Consider the following 20,327-nt stretch of genomic DNA (forward strand, 5'->3'; position numbering starts at 1 on the left):
TTGATTTTCAAAGAAAATATTCATTCTTAGGAATAGATTAATAGCACATCCATTGAAAGTTCAAAGACTTGGTAAAGAGGGTTCCTAAAGCTGTTATTATGTGATTTATGTCCTTGTTATGAGTATTGGATTGATTTGTTCACATCATCTAACTTGGTTACCATGTTGGCTAAGTAGTCTAAACCTTAAAGTCTATTCAAAGCTTAGAAAAGGACCGACAAAAGGTTTCCATAACTGAATGATGCAAAAAATTATAACAGTACTCCTCCTTCCACATAAGATTGGCTTCTTAGATTACATTTCTAGTCCTTGAATTGGGGTTGTAAACAGAGCAAATTTGAGCAGATATGCTAGTATTTGAATTCAGATCCAATTAGCAAATCTGCAATCTGAATCTGAATTTGCGTCAGGGATATCTCATTCGAGTGTCTGAACTCATTTCCACCGAGGATTGAGATATCCAATTTTGAATTGATATCTGATTAATTTTTTTAATATTTAAGTAATAATAAAATTAACATAGAAAATACATATTTATTTCTACTTTATCAAATTTTAATAAAAACAGAGCATACATTACCGAGCAGATATTATTGAAGCAGATACATCAATATTTGAATCTTTATCTGATTACCATCCTGGTATTAAATGCTATTTAAGTTCGTATCTGATAAATATCCATTTATTCTGATGAATATTTGAATAAATGGGTACAAATCTGAATTGAATCCTGGTTTTAAACTATATATTTGCATCTCTACCTTGAATGTTGAAATTTGAAATAATCAATCAACTTTGTTGCATGCAACTTTTAGGTCACGGGGGAAATCTCTTACAATGGTTACATATTGGAAGAGTTTGTTCCCCAGAAAACATCAGCATATATAAGCCAACATGACCTGCACATTCCTGAGATGACTGTGAGGGAAACAATTGATTACTCTGCAAGTTTTCAAGGTGTTGGAAGCCGAGCAGGTAGTCTTTCATTTGGTATAATTTCGATGTTTCCTTTTATTTGTATCTACTTGTTTGTTGAAGTTCATGAATTGATATTATCTTTCCTCTTGTGTATTAAGATATTATGTTGGAGGTTAGCAAAAGGGAGAAACAAGAAGGAATTCTCCCCGATCCAGCTGTAGATACTTACATGAAGGTACCTATTAGAATTTCTAGATTTTTTGAGTTGATTGCTAATCCATATGTATGTTGCTAGGTTTGGGAACTCATAGAGAGCTGACTTAGCGTTATTTAGAAGTTATATCACATACAATCTAGGAGAATGAGCACACTAAGCTTAAGAGATATGACAGCTCATGCCAAAGTCTTTGAGTTGATCAGAAGTTTTCTGTACATTTCTTATGAAATTGATTACTAATACATGTGGAAAGGCTCTGTCTTTCCCTTCCTCAACCTGTATAGGTTTAAACTCCTTTTTGGACTTGTTATTATAATTCTATGGGCATCTTGAATTATTGATCTTATGGGGGAAAGAAAACTAAGCAAAACTATAGACTAATCAGATCATCTGTTAAAAGTTCAAAGCTGGTATCTTGTGTGTGTGTTTTTATGCTAAGTGTATTTAATACTAGTATTTTTTATTTTGTCAAATCCAATAGGAGGCCCAAAGATTAGATGATAAATTTTGTGATTGGTTAACTGAAATACTTATACTTCCATAAATGAAGAAGCCCACATAAATCACTAATACAACATGAACTCATCCTTTTCTTCTCTTTTTCTTTTTTATAATTGTAGTTTGCAGTTCATTATGTTTGTGTATTCCAGTTCCATAACAATGGCTTACAAACTGTTTTAACAGGCAATTTCGGTTGAAGGGACAGGAAAAAGCCTCCAAACAGACTACATTTTAAAGGTAATAAATGTTGTTAAATCCAAAATCTTGCTTCCTTCTTGTTACTCATGTATGATCCATTATTCTATTCTATGGTAATTAATCTTTTTGCACACCTAAATCAACTCAGATTCTTGGACTTGATTTTTGTGCTGATTCAATGGTTGGAGATGCAATGAGAAGAGGTATCTCAGGTGGTCAAAAGAAGAGATTAACAACAGGTAATTTGCATAAATAAGTGGATATATAGCTATGGTGCAGCATACCCTACAACTAAGTTTGTTCTAGATATCAATTTCTAGGAGTCAAATTGAATAATACTTAGTGTCCTTACAATAATATCTTCTTTTAAATGAAATTATGTAGGGGAGATGATTGTGGGTCCAACAAAAGCTCTATTTATGGATGAAATATCAACTGGCTTAGACAGTTCTACTACCTTTCAGATTGTTTCTTGTCTTCAACACTTGGTACTTCTCACAGATGCTACAGCATTTATTTCACTTCTTCAGCCAGCACCAGAGACCTATGATCTCTTTGATGACATTGTCTTGATGGCTGAAGGAAAAATTGTCTACCATGGTCCTCGTGATCATATCCTTGAATTCTTTGAGACATGTGGATTTAGGTGCCCTGAAAGAAAAGGAGCTGCTGATTTCCTCCAAGAGGTAACTATGTTAGTAATTTTGATTATTTCCTCCTCTTCCTCTGTCTCTCTAAAATAAGCAGAAACATATAACTATCTAATTTCATTTCATTTCAGGTTGTCTCTAAGAACGATCAATCACAATACTGGTACTCCACAGAAAAACCATATAGCTATGTTTCTGTGGATGAATTTTCTAGAAAATTCAGGGAGTCCAATATTGGTCATAAGCTATATGAAGAGCTTTCAGAGCCATATGATAAATCTCAGAGCCATAAAAATGCTATATCCTTCAATATGTACTCTTTAAGTAAATGGGAGCTCTTTAAAGCTTGCATGAGCAGGGAATTTCTACTCATGAGGCGAAATTCTTTTGTATATGTATTCAAGTCTGTTCAGGTAATTGATTCCGCTGCATTTGGTTTTCTTTCCTTTTACTGGTCATAAGATTCCTAATATCCTATGAATTCTAACATCTACTTGGATACTTCTTGCAGCTTGTCATCATTGCATCCATCACAATGACTATTTTTATACGGACTCGAATGGGTGTTGATTTGCAGCATGCAAACTATTATATGGGTTCTCTATTTTATGGGCTTATGGCAATGATTGCTGATGGATACCCTGAGTTATCTATGACTGTTTCAAGAATTTCTGTTTTCTATAAACAAAGAGAGTCTTGCTTTTACCCAGCTTGGGCTTATGCAATTCCAGCAATTATTCTGAAAATTCCACTTTCGGTGACGGCGTCTTTGATTTGGTCTGCTCCTACTTACTATGTCATTGGGTACAGTCCTGAGTTCACGAGGTAATTATTCTGTGGAGATATCCTTACTGATACTAAATCTAGAGGACTCTCATATAAACTATGGGAGAGGATTCCCCATGCCGCCAGTGTGGGAAGCATTTTTCCACACCACAATAACAGGGGCACATGGAACAGTTTCATTGATAGAGGGCCCACATGGTCAGCGAGGAGAGACATTATGAGAGGGCGTGGGGATTCGATAGTGTAGGGATCTTTTTCCCATAAACTATGTATCAGTTGACAACTTGTTTCTAGTTGACACTCTTGAGAATCTTCTCAATTTGTAACCATGATTTACAACTCATTTAAATTCAAAAGCCTTATTCCAATTAAATGGAGTCAGCTATATGAATCATGTTTTTCCATTCAACTCTATCCAAGGTTATATTAGTTGTTAATCCAAAGAATCAATATCTCTTCTCAATAGTTCTCTCAAAGTGATTTTTGGCCTTTGCTGTACATCATATCACTCCTTCAACTTATCACTTATTGGAGCCAGTCCTAAATTACCAGTAATATGTTTATTTCTTGTTTTAGCTTTTTTAGATTTATCACTCATCCACCTCAAGATCCTCAGCTATACTTATTTTATTTATTCACTCGTTCTTTATAAACATATTTATATATTAGAAATGTTTCACTTAGAAGATTTTAGATGATTACTGATCTCAATTATTTCCAATCTCTAACTTTTATTCACTTAATGTGTTTCTTAGGTTCCTAAGCCAGTTCATCCTACTTTTTGCTGTGCATCTAATGTCAATATCCATGTTCCGGTTTATTGCCTCAGTTGCTCAAACTACTGTCGCAGCTATGACTGCTGGTGCATTGACTTGGTTGTGCCTTCTTTTATTTAGTGGCTTTATTATCCCACAACGTAAGGCTTTCTATTCTCTTTGTAAATGAAGTTTGGCCTATTTGTTTGAAGTGGAAATACTGAGAGATGTTTTTCCTCCAGCATATATGCCAGTTTGGTTGAAGTGGGGATTTTGGGTTTCTCCATTGTCGTATGGGGAAATAGGCCTATCATTAAATGAATTTCTTGCTCCTCGTTGGCAAATGGTGAGCATCAAACCACCTAATTTTGTTGATTCTTATAAGGAAGGAATTATTCTACATAGGAAGTGTTTAGAGGAATCTCTATTTTGGCATCTTTGTACAGTATGAGGAGAGACTAATGTTAGGAAGTGCCTTTATTTTATTTAACAAAAGGAAAGAATATACTCTTATTTCTCATAGAAATATTGGTGTTTCTTGAAGTTGGATCATTGTTCTTAACTCACACACACACTCAAGGCTCCCAGGATCTTTTCCAAAGTACTCCTCAACATTTTTCTTTTAAATAGAACTTTAAATATTGTTTTCTTAACTGTTGCTTCCATTAGTCCTTTTTTGTAGATCTTTCTTTTGCCCCTTTCCCCTCTAGTTATTTCATTATGTTTCTCCATAAATTTTCTCCCTTCTTGTACAATTTGATCTTCAATTTTTTTCTTCTGAAAATGCATTGTGGTTACCAATGGATTGGTGCCTTGTGCTCGTGTACCATTGTGGACATTAATAGTTATCCTTTGTATACTTAATTAATTGCATTTATATATTATTGAATAAATAAATTCTTCATTCATAATTAATCTTACTTTCTATTAACTCAAAATTTGATTATCCAATTGCCAATACTTATATTACTGTTCATTCTCCTTTTCAGATGTCAACAAACACTACTCTAGGTCAACAAATACTGCAAAGTCGCGGTCTTACCTTTCAAAGCTACTTTTACTGGATATCATTTGGTGTCTTACTTGGCTTTGCAATACTTTTTAATATTGGATTCATATTGACCTTAACATTTTCAAAGCGTAAGTTTCTGTTTCTTTTATTAGTGGGTTTGCCTATGAAAACGGAATACACAGTATATGATTATTGACCCAAATTGTATATGTATGCAGCTCCTGGGAAGTCTCGTGCTATTATTTCATTTGAAAAGCTTTCCCAAATACAAGGAAAGGATGATTCTGTCAAAGTTCATGCAGACGATAAATCAAATCCAAAAACAATTGCAGACACTAGAAAAGGTGACCATAATTTTTAATTATATATTTTATTTTTTCAAGGGAAGAAGGATACATACTGTCAGAATTTAAAGGTACAAACAGTAGCCGTGTAGTTCTTCCCCATCCCCCATCTTGTAGTGTAATTGTAATTTCCCAATGTATCCTATTTTATTCATGAATGCTGCTACTGATTCCACAGGAAAGATGGTTCTACCCTTTGAACCCTTAACAGTTGCATTTCAAGATCTTCAGTACTACATTGACACTCCTTTGGTAATCAACCTGAAACAATCTACTTACATTTGTTTCTAAGTATTTTCTTTCTGTAAGAATCTGTTTGGACAAAAATATGATTCTTACCTCAACCTTTTGCTATCAGGAAATGAAAGAGCAAGGTTTCGCCAAAAAAAGGCTACAACTTCTTCATGATATTACTGGTTCATTTAGGCCAGGCATTCTTACAGCACTGATGGGTGTCAGTGGAGCTGGTAAAACAACACTTATGGATGTTCTTTCTGGAAGAAAAACTGGTGGGTATATTGAAGGAACAATAATGATTGGTGGGTATCCTAAGGTTCAAGAGACTTTTGCCAGGATATCAGGCTATTGTGAGCAAAATGATATACATTCTCCTCAAATCACTGTCCAAGAGTCGGTGATATATTCTGCTTGGTTACGGCTTTCACCTGAAATTGATGCAAATGCAAAAGCTGTATGACATCCTTTATAGAAGATTAAAATAATTATTGGCTATGGTTTTTTTCTATTTTGAAATAAACTAATACTAAAATTGGTACTATATGGTTTTCACAGGAATTTGTAAATGAAGTTCTTGAGACCATTGAACTTGATGGAATTAAAGATTCTTTGGTAGGCATTCCTGGTGTTGATGGTTTGTCTACTGAGCAACGCAAACGTCTTACAATAGCTGTCGAGCTTGTTGCCAACCCATCTATTATCTTCCTGGATGAACCTACATCAGGTTTGGATGCTAGAGCAGCTGCCATTGTTATGCGGGCAGTAAGAAATGTGGTTGATACAGGTCGGACAGTTGTTTGCACCATCCACCAACCAAGTATTGACATATTTGAAGCATTTGATGAGGTATGATCTCAAGTTACAGTTTACATGAACAGAATATAAATACAAAGTTTTGACATTGCAAGTATTGAGATTAAGAATCTTTCTTGTTACCCATGGAGTAATGAGGATTATGGCAATATTAAGGAACTGCAAATATATTCAATGTTTTGCGCCTAAACCATGTAATTGCTAGTTTTGACCAGCACAATAAGCAGGGTATTATTTTAATGCATATTTTACAACTCTTGTAGTTGGTTCTAATGAAAACTGGAGGACGAATAATCTATGCTGGACCATTGGGTCAACATTCAAGTAGGGTTATTGAATACTTCGAGGTAAGTTTTCTTTGACATTCTATTTTTATGCTTCGACATTTTTTTTTTTTTTCAACATCAAACTTAGATATACAAGTTCTATTAGAAAAAAAAAATTGACAAATCTTTGTTTCACTTCTCTGCATTTTCCTACTAGAGAGTTTCCGGGGTACCAAAGATTAAGGATAAATACAACCCAGCAACGTGGATGTTAGAGGTCACATCTGCATCTGCAGAGACAGAAGTTGGTGTAGATTTTGCGCAACTTTATAAAGATTCTACTTTATATGAGTAAGTGTATCTTAACATTAATTCATTCTGAACTTCCTAAGAATGAGAAATCTAACACTAAAATAATATTATTTTACATACGATTTTTCCATAAATCTATTTATCACTGGACATAATTGATAATTTTGTACCTAGTAGATCATTTCACAATTAGCTAAAGTGGATGGTGTTAACAAGCTATTCTTTGCATATTTTTGGAATAAAAATCCAGAATTTCACCACCAACCCAAAGATTTTCAGCTTTTAACTATTCATGTCAGAAGGATGAAATGCATAACTAGAGAGAAAATAGTGAAGCATATAGACTTGCTGGCTATTGTAAATCCAACCAAAGCATATCCTATCAGATGTTAACCTGTCATTTATGGTGATTTCCTCATAGACCTTAGCCTGGATGTTATGATTTTCTTAGCGACCTAATTATCCCAATTGATGCGTAGAGTTCTTAATGAAGATTAAGACCAACAGATTAGTTCTCACAAAGGATTCCATTGATAAGATAATTAAGCTCATTTGTTTGGTGTACTTTTGAGGCTGTTCTGAAACCTTCAATTGACTAAATTTTTTGGGGTTGGTGACCTGTGTACCTGTTGAATGAAATTCAGTTGAGTACCAAAAGTTGTATGACTGTCTTATATATATATATATATATATATATTTGATGAAAGTCTTATATTCTTTCTTATATAAGGGCAAAAAGCAATCTTGGTATTTATGTCTGTATGGTATTGATTATTTCATGTTATAGAACCATGGTATTCTTAAATAAGATACTAAGCATTTTACTCCTCTGACTGTAGGGACAACAAGGAGCTTGTAAAGAAATTGAGTACTCCACCTCCTGATTCAAAGGATTTGCATTTTCCAACCCGCTTTTCACAAAATGGTTGGGGACAATTCAGAGTGTGCTTGTGGAAACAAAACTTGGCCTACTGGAGAAGTCCTAATTATAATTTAAGGCGATTTGCATTTACATTTATTGCGTCTCTACTCTTTGGAGCATTGTTTTGGAAGCAGGGGCAGAAGATGTAAGTCCATTATACTCAACTGAAATGTACATTTTCTATAATTTTACAAGAGGAGTACAAAACCTCATAGAATAAATTGTCTTCCAGAGCTTCTGTAGTAAACTTTGCACAGCTGTAGCTGGCAAAGGTTTGTCATTTGATTGATTCCACTGAGATGAATATATCCAATACCTAAGTTTGAGATTAAAAGTGATATCCAATGCAATACCAATTACTGACATAGTTCTCTTGGTTTTGTTTTCAGAAATACTGAACAGGACTTGTTCAATATACTTGGTGGGATGTATGTTGCTGTGCTCCTGATAGGCATAAACAATTGCACATCAGTTTTACCATTTGTAACAATGGAGCGGACTGTTTTATACAGGGAAAGAGCCGCTGGAATGTATTCTCCATGGGCCTATTCATTTGCACAGGTCTAGACCACTTTCTTAAACTTCTTTACTTGGCTCAACCTAGATTTTAACTTGTGTTGGTATGAAAATTGAGAATTTTCCGTACCACGTCTGAGATTCAGGATTTTAGGAATAAGAGACAGAAAAATCGTTTTTATCAAGATTGATGTCTCATCCCAATCCAGATCCAAGGATTGCAATTTTCCCGCTAAAGATCAACAAAAATACAGAATTAACCTCTAGGGATACCCAGATGGATACAAAAAGTATCACAAAGAAATCTGAGATCCCACCTTTGGCATTGCCATCGGCAGGAACTCAGATTCTCCTACTTCTTAATCCACCTAAGATTCTCCTACTTCAGATAAATGGTCTAAATATCTTCTCAAGGGTTCAATGTTATATGTTTTCACAGTCATTTCAGCTACCTAAAGGCAAAAACCTTTTTTGTGTAGGTGGTAATTGAGCTTCCCTATGTCTTCTTTCAAGTTTGTATTTATGTGATCATCACATATCCCATGTTTGGGTACTACCCATCGGCTTATAAGATATTCTGGTACTTCTATGCGATGTTTTGTGTGCTGCTCTGCTTCAATTACCTCGGGATGCTTCTTGTAGCTGTGACACCAAGCATTCACGTCGCTACCATAATGGCCTCTGCCTGCAACACATTGCTGAACCTTCTCGCTGGGTTCTTGATGCCTAGACCGGTAAGCCAATTATATTATTCCTATGATAAATTCTTTGATATGCATTAATTTCCTCTCAAGTGATGACTTGCATGTTTCTATGCTTTCATTTCATGTTCCAAGTTGGGGCATGAAATCGGTTGGATCTCTATATGTGAATTCTCACTATGTCCAGCTCTGGATCTTGATCAAACTGAAGTTCAGGATGATGGATCCTCAAGCATCCCAATATATGGGTCTTTATCCAAATCCTGAAAAGGTCCATATTGGTTAATTCTGATATGACCATAAGATCCTTATCCTGTATAAATTTGTATAGTCTACTTTGTGGAAAAAATTATTGAGTTTTATGTTGAACCAATTATGGATTCTGATAGTATTTCTTTCTTACAGCAAATTCCAACTTGGTGGGTTTGGTTGTATTATTTGATCCCAACATCCTGGGCACTGAATGGTCTCCTCACTTCACAATACGGAGACATAGAAACAGAGATATTGGCGCTTGGTCAAACCCAACCAGTATCTACCTTCATTAGTAATTACTTTGGATTTAGCTATAACCAATTGAACATAGTGGCTGTTGTTCTTATTGCCTACCCTATTGCTTTTGCATCTGTTTTTGCGTACTGTATAGGAAAACTGAATTTCCAGAAGAGATAACTGTTGTAGAGCACTTAAAAAGGAATGCAATCAAGTAGCTGAAGCCATTGCAATTGAAGCATAGCACAACTACATATTATTGGTTTACCATGAAGAAAGCAATTTTTTCATGGTTAAGTTGATTTTTCTCCTACTAAAGTGTTCCAATTTACTCTTTTTATTTTATTTTTTATTTTTTGGGGGTGGGGGAACTAGTTCTTGTACATTGGGTTAGGTTCAGCCCCTCCCACTACTCCATTAATGTATGACTTGTTCATTTGGCTCCATCTGTAACCAAATGGGAAAAATGTTGATTTGTTCCACATGAAGTTTATGAGTCTTCTTGGGAAGGATGAAACTACTTATTGTACTTGGTGATTGGGATTGGGTCGAGTTGCTAGAACGTAAATTTTTCCTACATTATTAATCAAGCATTGTTAACATCACAAAAGATATGGTCTTTACTAGCTCTCCTCCTCTTTTTATATTTTGTGCCTGTGACCAAGAAAATTGGTTAAAATAGCCTTTTACTAGAAATTTTTCATTGTTGTGTCAAAGGTTTTGACAGATGGGAAAGGCCAGTAGCAACCATATAGGTTAAAATGAGAATGTTATGGTGTTAACTGTTAAGACTGGTATTTTGTAGAAGATGACTATATTTGCTCGATTGACAATGGATGTGTTCGAGTTTTAACAGAGGTAAACAGTCTTGTGAAACCAGACACAGAGAGAGTTTATCATCAGGACTATATTTGATCTATCCCAGTGCTGCATCACTTATTACAAGGAAAAGATATCCCTGGATAAAAGGATGATTAATTGAATCTTTTAATTTTGAAATAATCGATTATGAATCTGAACTAATCAATTTATTGAATCAGATTACTTAATGATACATAACAAGAAAATGAATCAAATTTTTGTTGGACAAGAAGTTTGCAATCTGATGAGTGAAAACAGAAGAGTAAAATGGGGAATTTCATAAATTATTTATACCTGCTGAATATGAGTTAATTATTTAGTACTGGCAGACTGGGGAGGTTCAGAAGCTTATACTATTGATAAGGGAGATCTCACAAAAACTAGAGGTAAAAAGTTTCCATGGTCTGAAAGGTTCACCAATCACTGCAGACCATATAATTTACCGTGTCTGCTCACATAATTGTGCCACTTGGAAATTAATAAATGATATGGATTGGTCATGTGTCAAATTTGAGCCTTGAATTCAAGCATTTACCCACTCATTTATGCCTATTCAACCCATAGGTGATCCATGCACACTTTTAATATTCTCAGGTTTCTGCCCACTCTCCCTGCAAATCCCTCCCCCCCCCCCCCTCCCTGCTCACCCCACCTACTGTTCCTGCCCCTTATTCCTGGGTTTCACCCTCTGCTGCAATCATCTCCCCACCTGCATCACAGCCCCCACCTCCTCCCACCCACCGCCGATCCTCTCTGCACACACCTGCTGCTCACCATACTACTTCGTTCAATGAAATTGATGAGGAAATCTGTTATTTTACGATTTTAATTTAGCCCCTCTGAATCACTGATACATCATCATTTTCTTTTTGGATAAATAGGAATTTATTAAAGAGCAAGAACACTATACAAGAACACCCCAAAAGGGAACAACATACAAGATCACCCCGAAGTGACAAAGCATACATCAAGGATGAAAATTGTGTATAGTTACAAGTTCTGTTTGTAATCATAACAGAATCAAACCTTAATCATTTATGATAGGGAAAAAGAAAAGAGTCATACAGAACCTTCTAGCTCTGTTTCCAAGATGGTTCTGGCTGATCATATCATAGTGTTAGCGTCGTTGCGATTCTCAAAGCCAGATTCAGAAAGAGTCTATGTTCAATCCTTCACTTCCCTCTTTAAAAACCGTAGCGATCTCAAGTCTCGGTTTTGGCGTCATAAACCAGCCCTTTTTGCAATTGGATCGAGAAAGCAAGAATCTTGACTTGGAAGAAGCTCTAAAGAACCTCTGGAACTCAAGTCACTCAAAGATGAACAAATTGTAAATGGAGTCTCCATGTCTGTATTTAGTTTCCTTTCTAACTCAGAGCCCCAAAAACCTGGTTGTTCACTAGGGTTCTAAAGAGCCAATGGGGAGTGGTGCCATTGCCAGATAGTAGCAACATTATCGGAGCTATTTTCACCATAGTAAAATTCTGGAAGGACCCATCGTGTCAATTTTAGCCAACACAATAAAACAAGAATGAAAAAGAAATGGATTAGGTATAATTATTTTAAAAAATTACGCTGGAGATTCTTTTACCGGATATGGGTTTGAATCACTCTAATTCCCAACAGTTCCATGGTAGGGCTATGTAGTTTATTCTTAATCTTATATTTTTTTCTTTTAAAGTTCAATTTCCCCCAATATCTTATTCATGTTCAATAAACGTTTCTTAAAGAATACATTTGATGTAAATATCTTGACCTAAAAGTAATGTAAGTTATGAACCACCTCTGGCTCTTCCCCAATCTTTTTCTTTTCAAAAAAATTTGAAAGAATTTGAGCTTCAGTCATTTTTACCGATGTTTATCATGTCAAACTTTTCATTTTTTAAGTTCAAAAGAATTCATATAAGATGCAAAATCTAAATCATGTAAAGTAATCACACTATTATTTTCAGTTTCAAACACGCATATAAAAGATAACCAACAGTTCATGCCATTTGAACCACTCATCCTCCTATGCGTGATGAAACAAGGCTTTCTAACATGAAACCAACATGTTTCATAAATTGTACAAGGTGGGGTAATTTCAACTACATAAATATGGAGTGGGAGTATAATGATAATAGAAGACTCCAATCATAGGGTTACAACAAGGAATTCTTCTTTCTCTACGGGATGAAAGAAAACTTAAACGTACAAAAATAAAATGGTTTTTTACAAATGTCCCCCTAAAAATGTCCATTTCTCCAAATGCCCCCTACAACTTTTCTCATTGCAAACTTCCCTTACTTTCAAAATAGTATAGCACTTTGGTCCAGTCTGTTAATTTGGGACGTTAGACATTAATTTCATGAAATCTAATGATCAAAATGATAAAAACCCACCAAAATTAAAGAATAAAATGACCAAATTACCCTCATCTTCCCCAAATGGTTTAGGGTTTGAAACTGAAAATCAAACCCTAAACCATTTGGGGAAGATGAACCCTAAAATCAAACCTCCAAAATTGAAGTAGTAGCTTTGGAGATCGCTAAGTTTTTTTTTTTTTTTTGGTAGAAGAGATTGCTAAGTTAATGGTGCACAAGGAGAGCCTTGTCCATGACACCAATTCATGGTAACCATTTCATCAATTTGATTCCTACCAATTCTAGGTAATAACAGAACAGAAAAATTGGAAAGTAGAACAACTTTTTCATGTTGAATGTAAAGGTAAACTTACAAATGTTCCCCCTACGGAGATCAAGTGAAGCAATAACATTCTCCTCTGTAGATACCACAACATGCTTTCCACCCGCTTTCTGAGCATGGAAGACCGCATGCTTTACTTTACCTATGTACTGTTGATACCTGCAAAACAGAATTAATCATGCAGTTCTTCAGTAAGTTGGGAGTTATCTGATACTGTAGTTATCAAATTAATAGAAACACAAATTCTTTCAAATGAATGTTTGTTCCAATTATTTTACTTGTTCGCAAAATTCGGAAGCAACAGCTTAGTAAATAACAAAAACAGAGTGCAGAGAGCTGTGATTTGACAATTTTTAAGAGAGGACAACAGAAGGATTTTCGGCTGAAATTAAATTCAGAAGCTAATTAGAGAATAAAACACAGAATCGATGAAAGGAAAAGTGAAAAAATACGAACCAATCCATGAGCCCTACTTGATCTTCATACAAAGCAGAACTAAGGTTCAGAGATAATGAAAGAAACGTTAGAAGCAGAGAAAGCCTAAGCAACACGGCCATCTCGTTTAACGTTCAGATTGGTGTCTCTCTCATGGAATTGGTGTCATGGACAAGGCTCTCCTCCTTCTGCACCATTAACTTAGCAATCTCCACAGCTACTGCTTCAATTTTGAAGGTTTGATTTTAAGATTCATATTCCCCATTTGATTTAGGGTTTGGTTTTCAGTTTCAAACCTTAAACTATTTGGAGAAGATGAGGATAATTTGGTCATTAGATTCCTTGAAACTAAACGTCTAATGACTCAAATTAATGGAATGGACTAAAGTGCTATACTATTTTAAAAATAAAAGAAATTTTACAATTAAAAAATTTTTTTTTCTTTTTTCTTGGTAAACAATAAAAAACGTTGTAGAGAGGCATTTGAAGAAATGGATATTTTCAAGGGAACATTTGTTAAAAACCCAAAATAAAATAAAAGCAATGCAGAAGATTATGAATCTGATAATGAGCTGGTCAAAAGTTAAACATCTCTAGAACCGATCACAACTAGGAACAAACCCATATGTGACTGGTCATGTTACATAGGCCTGGTCAAAGGATTTGCTTATGATCCTAGATGGCTTTTTTCTCCATCCTCAAGTAAGGCTGCAATTAAGAGGGTTCTACCGGTTGAGATGGTGGGTCCTGGGTTATATTTCAAGCCCAAACCCATCTAATTACCAAATGGGCAGGGTAGCAGACATCTTATGCCCATCTCAAGCTGATCCACCTTGCTTGCTTTAAATTTAAAATAGTAAATAAACGTGTTTTTTTTCTATCACTATGCCTAGTAAAGTATAACGTTTTACTATTTGTCATTTGACAGTACATGGATTAGTCCATGTGATAGAAAGATCCTACGTACATCTCAATGGTCATATTTTAGTTCAAAATAATTAAGCTAGAAAAATAGCTCAAACTCTAATTCAAAATTTTAATAAAATTACCAAAATAACATCTTTTGTAATTTTAGCCACTTCTCCTAATCATTTTAAGCTGAAATTAGACCAATGAGATGATTACTTAATTCTTTATCATATGAACTAATTCATGTACTGCCACGTGACAAATAGTGAAACATTCTATTTAACTAGGCATAGTGATGCTTAGAAGAATCTTAAAATAAATTATAAATAATATAAGAACCGAGATTCTCTTCACCCTAAAATAAATTATAAATAATATTCTGGATCGTCTAAATTGAGGTATTCAGATTCGACTCCTTTGATTAGCTTGTCTTGTTCTTTTCCCCTTGTTTGGGGGAGGTCCTTTCTCTCCTAGATTCACTTAGTAGCGTCTTTATATAGTTATTTTTTTTATTATATTTCAGTTAAACCACACACCCCTCCAAAAAAAATAATAATAATAAATAAAAATCAGAGATGGTACTTCTAAGGACTGAAGAGACGTCCCTCGTCTCATCAAAATAATTATTAGAGAGAAGCGTGTAATTCCCAACTTGTCAAACAGCTTTCGGATGAGTCCATAGTTGATGATCTGCGGTAGAGTATATGATCAGGTTGGGCAGCGCAAAAGGGTTAAAATGAGTGGAGAGCGACCAGACTTATCTTCTGGGGGAGCCATGGAGACTGACCGCTTAGGCTGAATGCGTAAGAAAGCATACATAGATTTCATATATATAAGGAGAGACAAGATTGGAGTACTATCATGACGACTATAGGTACGTACGTACATGGAGATGCTCGATCAGCCATGCATCAGCCATGTAATGCTGAAGTTACTGAATATATGTTGAAAGGACCGAGTTTCCCCCCATTGCTGAAGTTACTGAATATATTTTAAAGGATCGAGTTTCCCTCCATCCTCGTTGATCCCATTCACTGCGGGGTGTGAGAGGATTGGAAAGGGCTTGAGAAGCGTATTTTGGAAGATACTAATGCACTAGGAAGGATTCATGAACCTTAGGATGGTGGGTGAACCGTCCTCTATGGGTGGAAGAAAACTTAATTCTATATTGAAAACATTCATAAAGAGGTACAGGTAGAAGTTCGTTTACATGATTTAATTTGTATAATAAAATTAGGGGAAGGGGTTCATGCAGGGTAGAATATGGGAGAAATAATCATTTGTCAAATAGGGGGAGGTCATTTCGAACCCCCCCATTTGTCCCAATCTCACGTTATGTGCATGCATGACCATACAGAAAACCTTTGACCAGTTTCGAAATAGTTCTTAAAAATTTTCGATTTCCTTATTTTATTGTCATTACCACTCATTACTTGCTTTAATAAAACAAAAGGTATTCCACATTGCCTATTGTTTTACTCTCAAAAGTTTTTTAAAATAGGCGTAGTGTAGTCTTGTCATTTTATATGGACAATGACATCTTTTGAAAGTGACATAATAATAAGTCACTTTTCATTTAATTTGAAAACTTTTTAACTCCATGATCATAACTAAAATAACTTTTGAAAATATGACAAGGGGTAAAAAAAAGTATGGTTACAATCTTGTTATAACTAACCCCAAAATATCCTTTTGGATTCCAAGTCCTCACCTATGATTGGGGCAATAGGAACTTGGCTACAATCTGGGCAACAACCAAGTTTTGTTCCTCTCTCTCTTGCTGATTCGCTTGCAGTTTTCTGGATTGTCGAGCATTGCCTTCCTCATCTCGATATATTCTAGAATGTGAATGCAATGCACGTTTGTGAATTTCAAGAAGATTGTTTCATCTTGGAGGTAGAATCACAAAGTTCCTAGAGTGCATTAATAGGGGGTGTGTTTACTTCTTGCACGACTCAACCTTACGTGGTTGAAGATTGGTTCATTGAAGCTTGGTACGTCATTTGAAGTTGGGTTCATTGAAGGAATTTAGCTCGTCTCCAAGGAGCCCAGCACGCCCAGGGTGCTGCCAGTCGTTGAGTTGTGCCGCACACATCCCTAGGCATGCACTGAGATGTGTGCGGCACAGCTCAGTCGCTGAATGTCCCCTGACAGCACCCTGGGCGCACGCCTCCTTGAAGACGATCCTGATCTTCATTGAAGACTAGTCACTTAAAGTTCAATTCATTAGAAGGTTAGCTCACTGACCTTAAATAGATACGTTTCTTACATAAGATAAAGTCCTAGATTCTCATCTTTACTATTCTTTTTTATTTGGTAAACTCATTTTTATAAGGATAAATCCAATATTCTTATCTTTACTATTCAAGCATATTAGTTACTACAATTATTCCTATATGAAAGCATGTCCCAAACCATTAAAGGAAAATAAAATAAAAATTCATTAATTTGCATAATCCAAGATGCTTACATAATGGATTACATGCCTTGATCAACCTGCGTGCTTTAATTGGCCGGTTTCACCCACACAGAACTTATTAAGAAAAAATATCTAAGTAGATCTGAAGAAGGTTATAAATATCCATCACTCTCCCCTAGCTTGTTCATTCCTCAAAATTTTAAAACATTAGAGCTCTGTTCAGCTCACAAAAATGGCTCAGCTGGCTGGAGAAGATGAAATCGAATCACTGGGAATAGAGTTAGCTGAAATTGGAAGAAGCCTAAGGAATTCATTTCAACACCACACTTCGAGTTTCCGAAGCTATTCGAAGAGGAATTCCATGAGCGATACTGATGGTGATGATTCTTCTAAAGCTGAAGATGATGAGTTTAATTTACAGTGGGCTGCAATTGAGAGACTACCAAGTTATCAGAGATTGAAATTGTCTCTGTTTGATGATGGTTCTAACGATGACCAAAGTGAAAGTAAAGATGTTAAAGGGAAACGGGTCGTTGATGTTACCAAACTGAGAGCTCTAGAACGACATGCGTTCATAGAGAAACTCATCAAACACATTGAGAATGATAACCTCCGATTGTGGCGGAAACTTAGAGAAAGAATTGATAAGTAAATCCTTTCTCCTTCATCTAATATTGAATTATACAAACGACCCACACACACACAACTACACAAGTTATATGTTGAACAAGCGACCTCTCCCTGGACTTAGGCTAGTGCTCTACTGCAATACTGGCAACCACCACCATGCCAAGAAGTGCTTCTCACCCGGTTTATATTTGGGTAAAGTTAAAGTTTATGAATTTCAAATCCAAAAAGGGAAAATATATTAAGGGTTGATGTTCTCTGTGCCACATCACAGTCTGTGCCCAGACACATGGGCCTGCCATTTAGGGGGGCAGGGTGGTCATTTCACCCACCCCATGTGTCTGGTGCAGCCTACGCCCCTGGTACAGAAAACATTCTCCCATATATTAAAAACCCATCAATGGGAGTTTCTTTGATAATATCTAAAATTGATTTTATTGTTTTTATAGAGTTGGAGTAAAATTGCCCACAGTGGAGGTGAGATATAAAAATTTGTCTGTTGAAGCAGAGTGTGAGGTAGTTCATGGGAAGCCTCTCCCCACCTTATGGCATACACTAAGAAGCAAGCTTTTTGTAAGTACCATGACCATCAACATATTGATTTTTTTTTTTTTGGTTGGTATGAATTAATATATTGATTTTAAAGCTTTATTTTGTTAGTTTGTGTGTTTGGAGAATAATTTATTGTCACCAAAGTGATGAACTTATAAGTTGTAACCTTCTTTTAATTGTCTATTGTCTTATTCTATAAATCATTTGATCAGGTAGTATTAAATGTTGGGGTGAAAATGATTTTTTCAAAAAGTTAAATGACAAGATCTACCCTCATTCAAAAAAATTTATTATACTTAAAGGGTAAAAAATAAGGTTACAATCTTATTGTAACCAACCTCGGTTAACCAACGAGAAAAAGAAGGTTGTCAAGCTACATGGAGTCTGCACTCAGACACTGGAAAGGTAAAAGGACCACCTCATCCCCCATGAAATGAAAAATCTTACCTCTATTGGATACCCTTGCACGCTCTCATTGTACAGGAGCCATGCAACCTAACAATAATCCCCCTCTAGTCTTGATTAAATTTGATCTAAAATCTGATGCATGACCAATGTAGACCATCTTCTACATATCCAACGGTCAGATTTTCCACATACTCTTCCACATAGTAGAAAATAGATGGCCCAACTTGATAACCACTCAAGGAGTACCCCCACCTAAATTTTTTTTGCCAAATCCAATCTTAGAAAACCTTAGGCCAACGAAGGGGGCTGAAAAATTATAATAAGATTGGGCTTGGGCTGAGAAATTCATCTGGCACCCAAAGCCACCCAATATAGTCATATAACAGCGTCCCAGGCCCCCAACCACTGAACCAGTGGGATCCACCCATGAATGGATTTGGGCTCTAATGTGGACCCAATGGCTTGGAAGAAATGCCTTGGGTCAAGACCCAGAGGACTGTCTGTCTCATACTCTCATGGTAGGTATCAGTATCGTATCATCCATATCGGGTGATATATATCGGTTTTATAAGTGATTAATACCGTATCGGTGACATGATACAGGGTAAAATGGTCAAAAAAACCCAATTTTAAAGGAGAATCATATTTATCCGATACGTCTGATCCGGGCCAATACCAATCCGATACTACCGTGCACTAAAACCATGTTCTGTCTAGCTTCAGGCTAGCACTCCCCTATTTGCGTGTTAAACAGTCGATTCGGTCCAGTATTGGGTGGCCTGAATCGGGTTTTGCATGTAAACCCAAACCGAAGAGAATTGTTAAGGTGAGAGTCGTCAGACTCGATTTAAACCGGTTCATTTTATTGAATTATTATCAGTTTGGTTTCGCTTTTTCTATACATGAATCATATATGTATAAAATTTAGTGCAAAAAAAAAGACCAATTTTTATCCATTTTTGGGTTCCATTTTTTTCCCCCCCTCCCAATCAATCTGTTCCGTTTCGTTTCTACAGTTTTCGGTTTTGGTGGGTCCAGCCTGTTGTGCTGTTCAGGGTGGAATTGACATCCTCACTAGTCTCATACCCTCATTGCTTTCCCGCCAATTCTTTCCCCCAAGTCTCTGTGGCTCTTCCCTCTTTACCAAATGATAAGGAAGCTTGAACATATAATCAAATACTAATTGATGGGAATATGGAACTTGCCCTTTCTCCCTATCTCTCATGTGTCGTAATATTCTAAGGTCAGTGGAAAACATTCACTGGATTTTGTTGTTTTGTTATTATTGAGTTTTTTTTTTCCCTGCCCAATCATTAGAAACAGAAATGCTTAATTCATGAGAAAAGTGAGATACAGAAATGTTTTAATTTATAAAAATATGAGGATCAAGTTCTTCTTTATCTGATTTCGAGCATTTAAGTTGGTTTCATGGATTTGTTTGGAGGCACCAGGGAATGCGTTGAATATATGATTTGTGATAGGGAAAAACAAAATCAAGTGATGTAGAAGCAACTTGAGTTGAATGGGTAATCAAAAATGAGCTGTGATTTTGACATTTTGGCTAGATTAAGTTGAGAGATATTTTTGAGGTTTAGATGTTTGATTAGTGGTTTTAGAGAGTTGTTCAATTAAAATAGCGAATGGAGTGGTATGGAAGAAACTCAAGTCGAGTGGGTGACTATATATATATGTATATAGATAGAGAGAGGTGGAAAATGAACAATCAGGGAAAACTGTGCAAGAAACTTGAATCCTCTTTTTATTGTAAGATTCAGAGAAAAATCTGCATCTGAA

At 35.7% G+C, this 20,327-nt stretch overlaps 1 protein-coding gene across 3 annotated transcripts in view; it reads left to right on the plus strand.

The window, feature by feature from the left end:
* The window catches only part of LOC122652011 (pleiotropic drug resistance protein 3-like), a 42,261-nt gene that overhangs the window by 4,414 nt on the left and 17,520 nt on the right, over positions 1 to 20,327 (plus strand). Inside the window, exons 5-24 of one of the 3 annotated variants that reach the window (XM_043845633.1) lie at positions 816 to 975; positions 1,077 to 1,153; positions 1,820 to 1,873; positions 1,983 to 2,073; positions 2,219 to 2,520; positions 2,616 to 2,897; positions 2,996 to 3,309; positions 4,026 to 4,186; positions 4,268 to 4,371; positions 5,015 to 5,165; positions 5,256 to 5,381; positions 5,560 to 5,633; positions 5,740 to 6,072; positions 6,174 to 6,464; positions 6,695 to 6,778; positions 6,915 to 7,048; positions 7,849 to 8,076; positions 8,321 to 8,492; positions 8,927 to 9,181; positions 9,554 to 9,878. In XM_043845633.1, the coding sequence (XP_043701568.1) occupies positions 816 to 975; positions 1,077 to 1,153; positions 1,820 to 1,873; positions 1,983 to 2,073; positions 2,219 to 2,520; positions 2,616 to 2,897; positions 2,996 to 3,309; positions 4,026 to 4,186; positions 4,268 to 4,371; positions 5,015 to 5,165; positions 5,256 to 5,381; positions 5,560 to 5,633; positions 5,740 to 6,072; positions 6,174 to 6,464; positions 6,695 to 6,778; positions 6,915 to 7,048; positions 7,849 to 8,076; positions 8,321 to 8,492; positions 8,927 to 9,181; positions 9,554 to 9,820 (3,660 nt within the window). In that variant the 3' untranslated portion in view covers positions 9,821 to 9,878. Of the gene's footprint in view, positions 1 to 815; positions 976 to 1,076; positions 1,154 to 1,819; positions 1,874 to 1,982; positions 2,074 to 2,218; positions 2,521 to 2,615; positions 2,898 to 2,995; positions 3,310 to 4,025; positions 4,187 to 4,267; positions 4,372 to 5,014; positions 5,166 to 5,255; positions 5,382 to 5,559; positions 5,634 to 5,739; positions 6,073 to 6,173; positions 6,465 to 6,694; positions 6,783 to 6,914; positions 7,049 to 7,848; positions 8,077 to 8,320; positions 8,493 to 8,926; positions 9,182 to 9,553; positions 17,595 to 18,022; positions 18,147 to 20,327 lie in introns of those variants that run through there. The other 2 variants (XM_043845632.1, XM_043845634.1) reach the window with 2 other exon arrangements.

This window comes from Telopea speciosissima, chromosome 2 (genome assembly GCF_018873765.1).
Source record: "Telopea speciosissima isolate NSW1024214 ecotype Mountain lineage chromosome 2, Tspe_v1, whole genome shotgun sequence".
NCBI classification, from domain to species: Eukaryota; Viridiplantae; Streptophyta; class Magnoliopsida; order Proteales; family Proteaceae; genus Telopea; species Telopea speciosissima.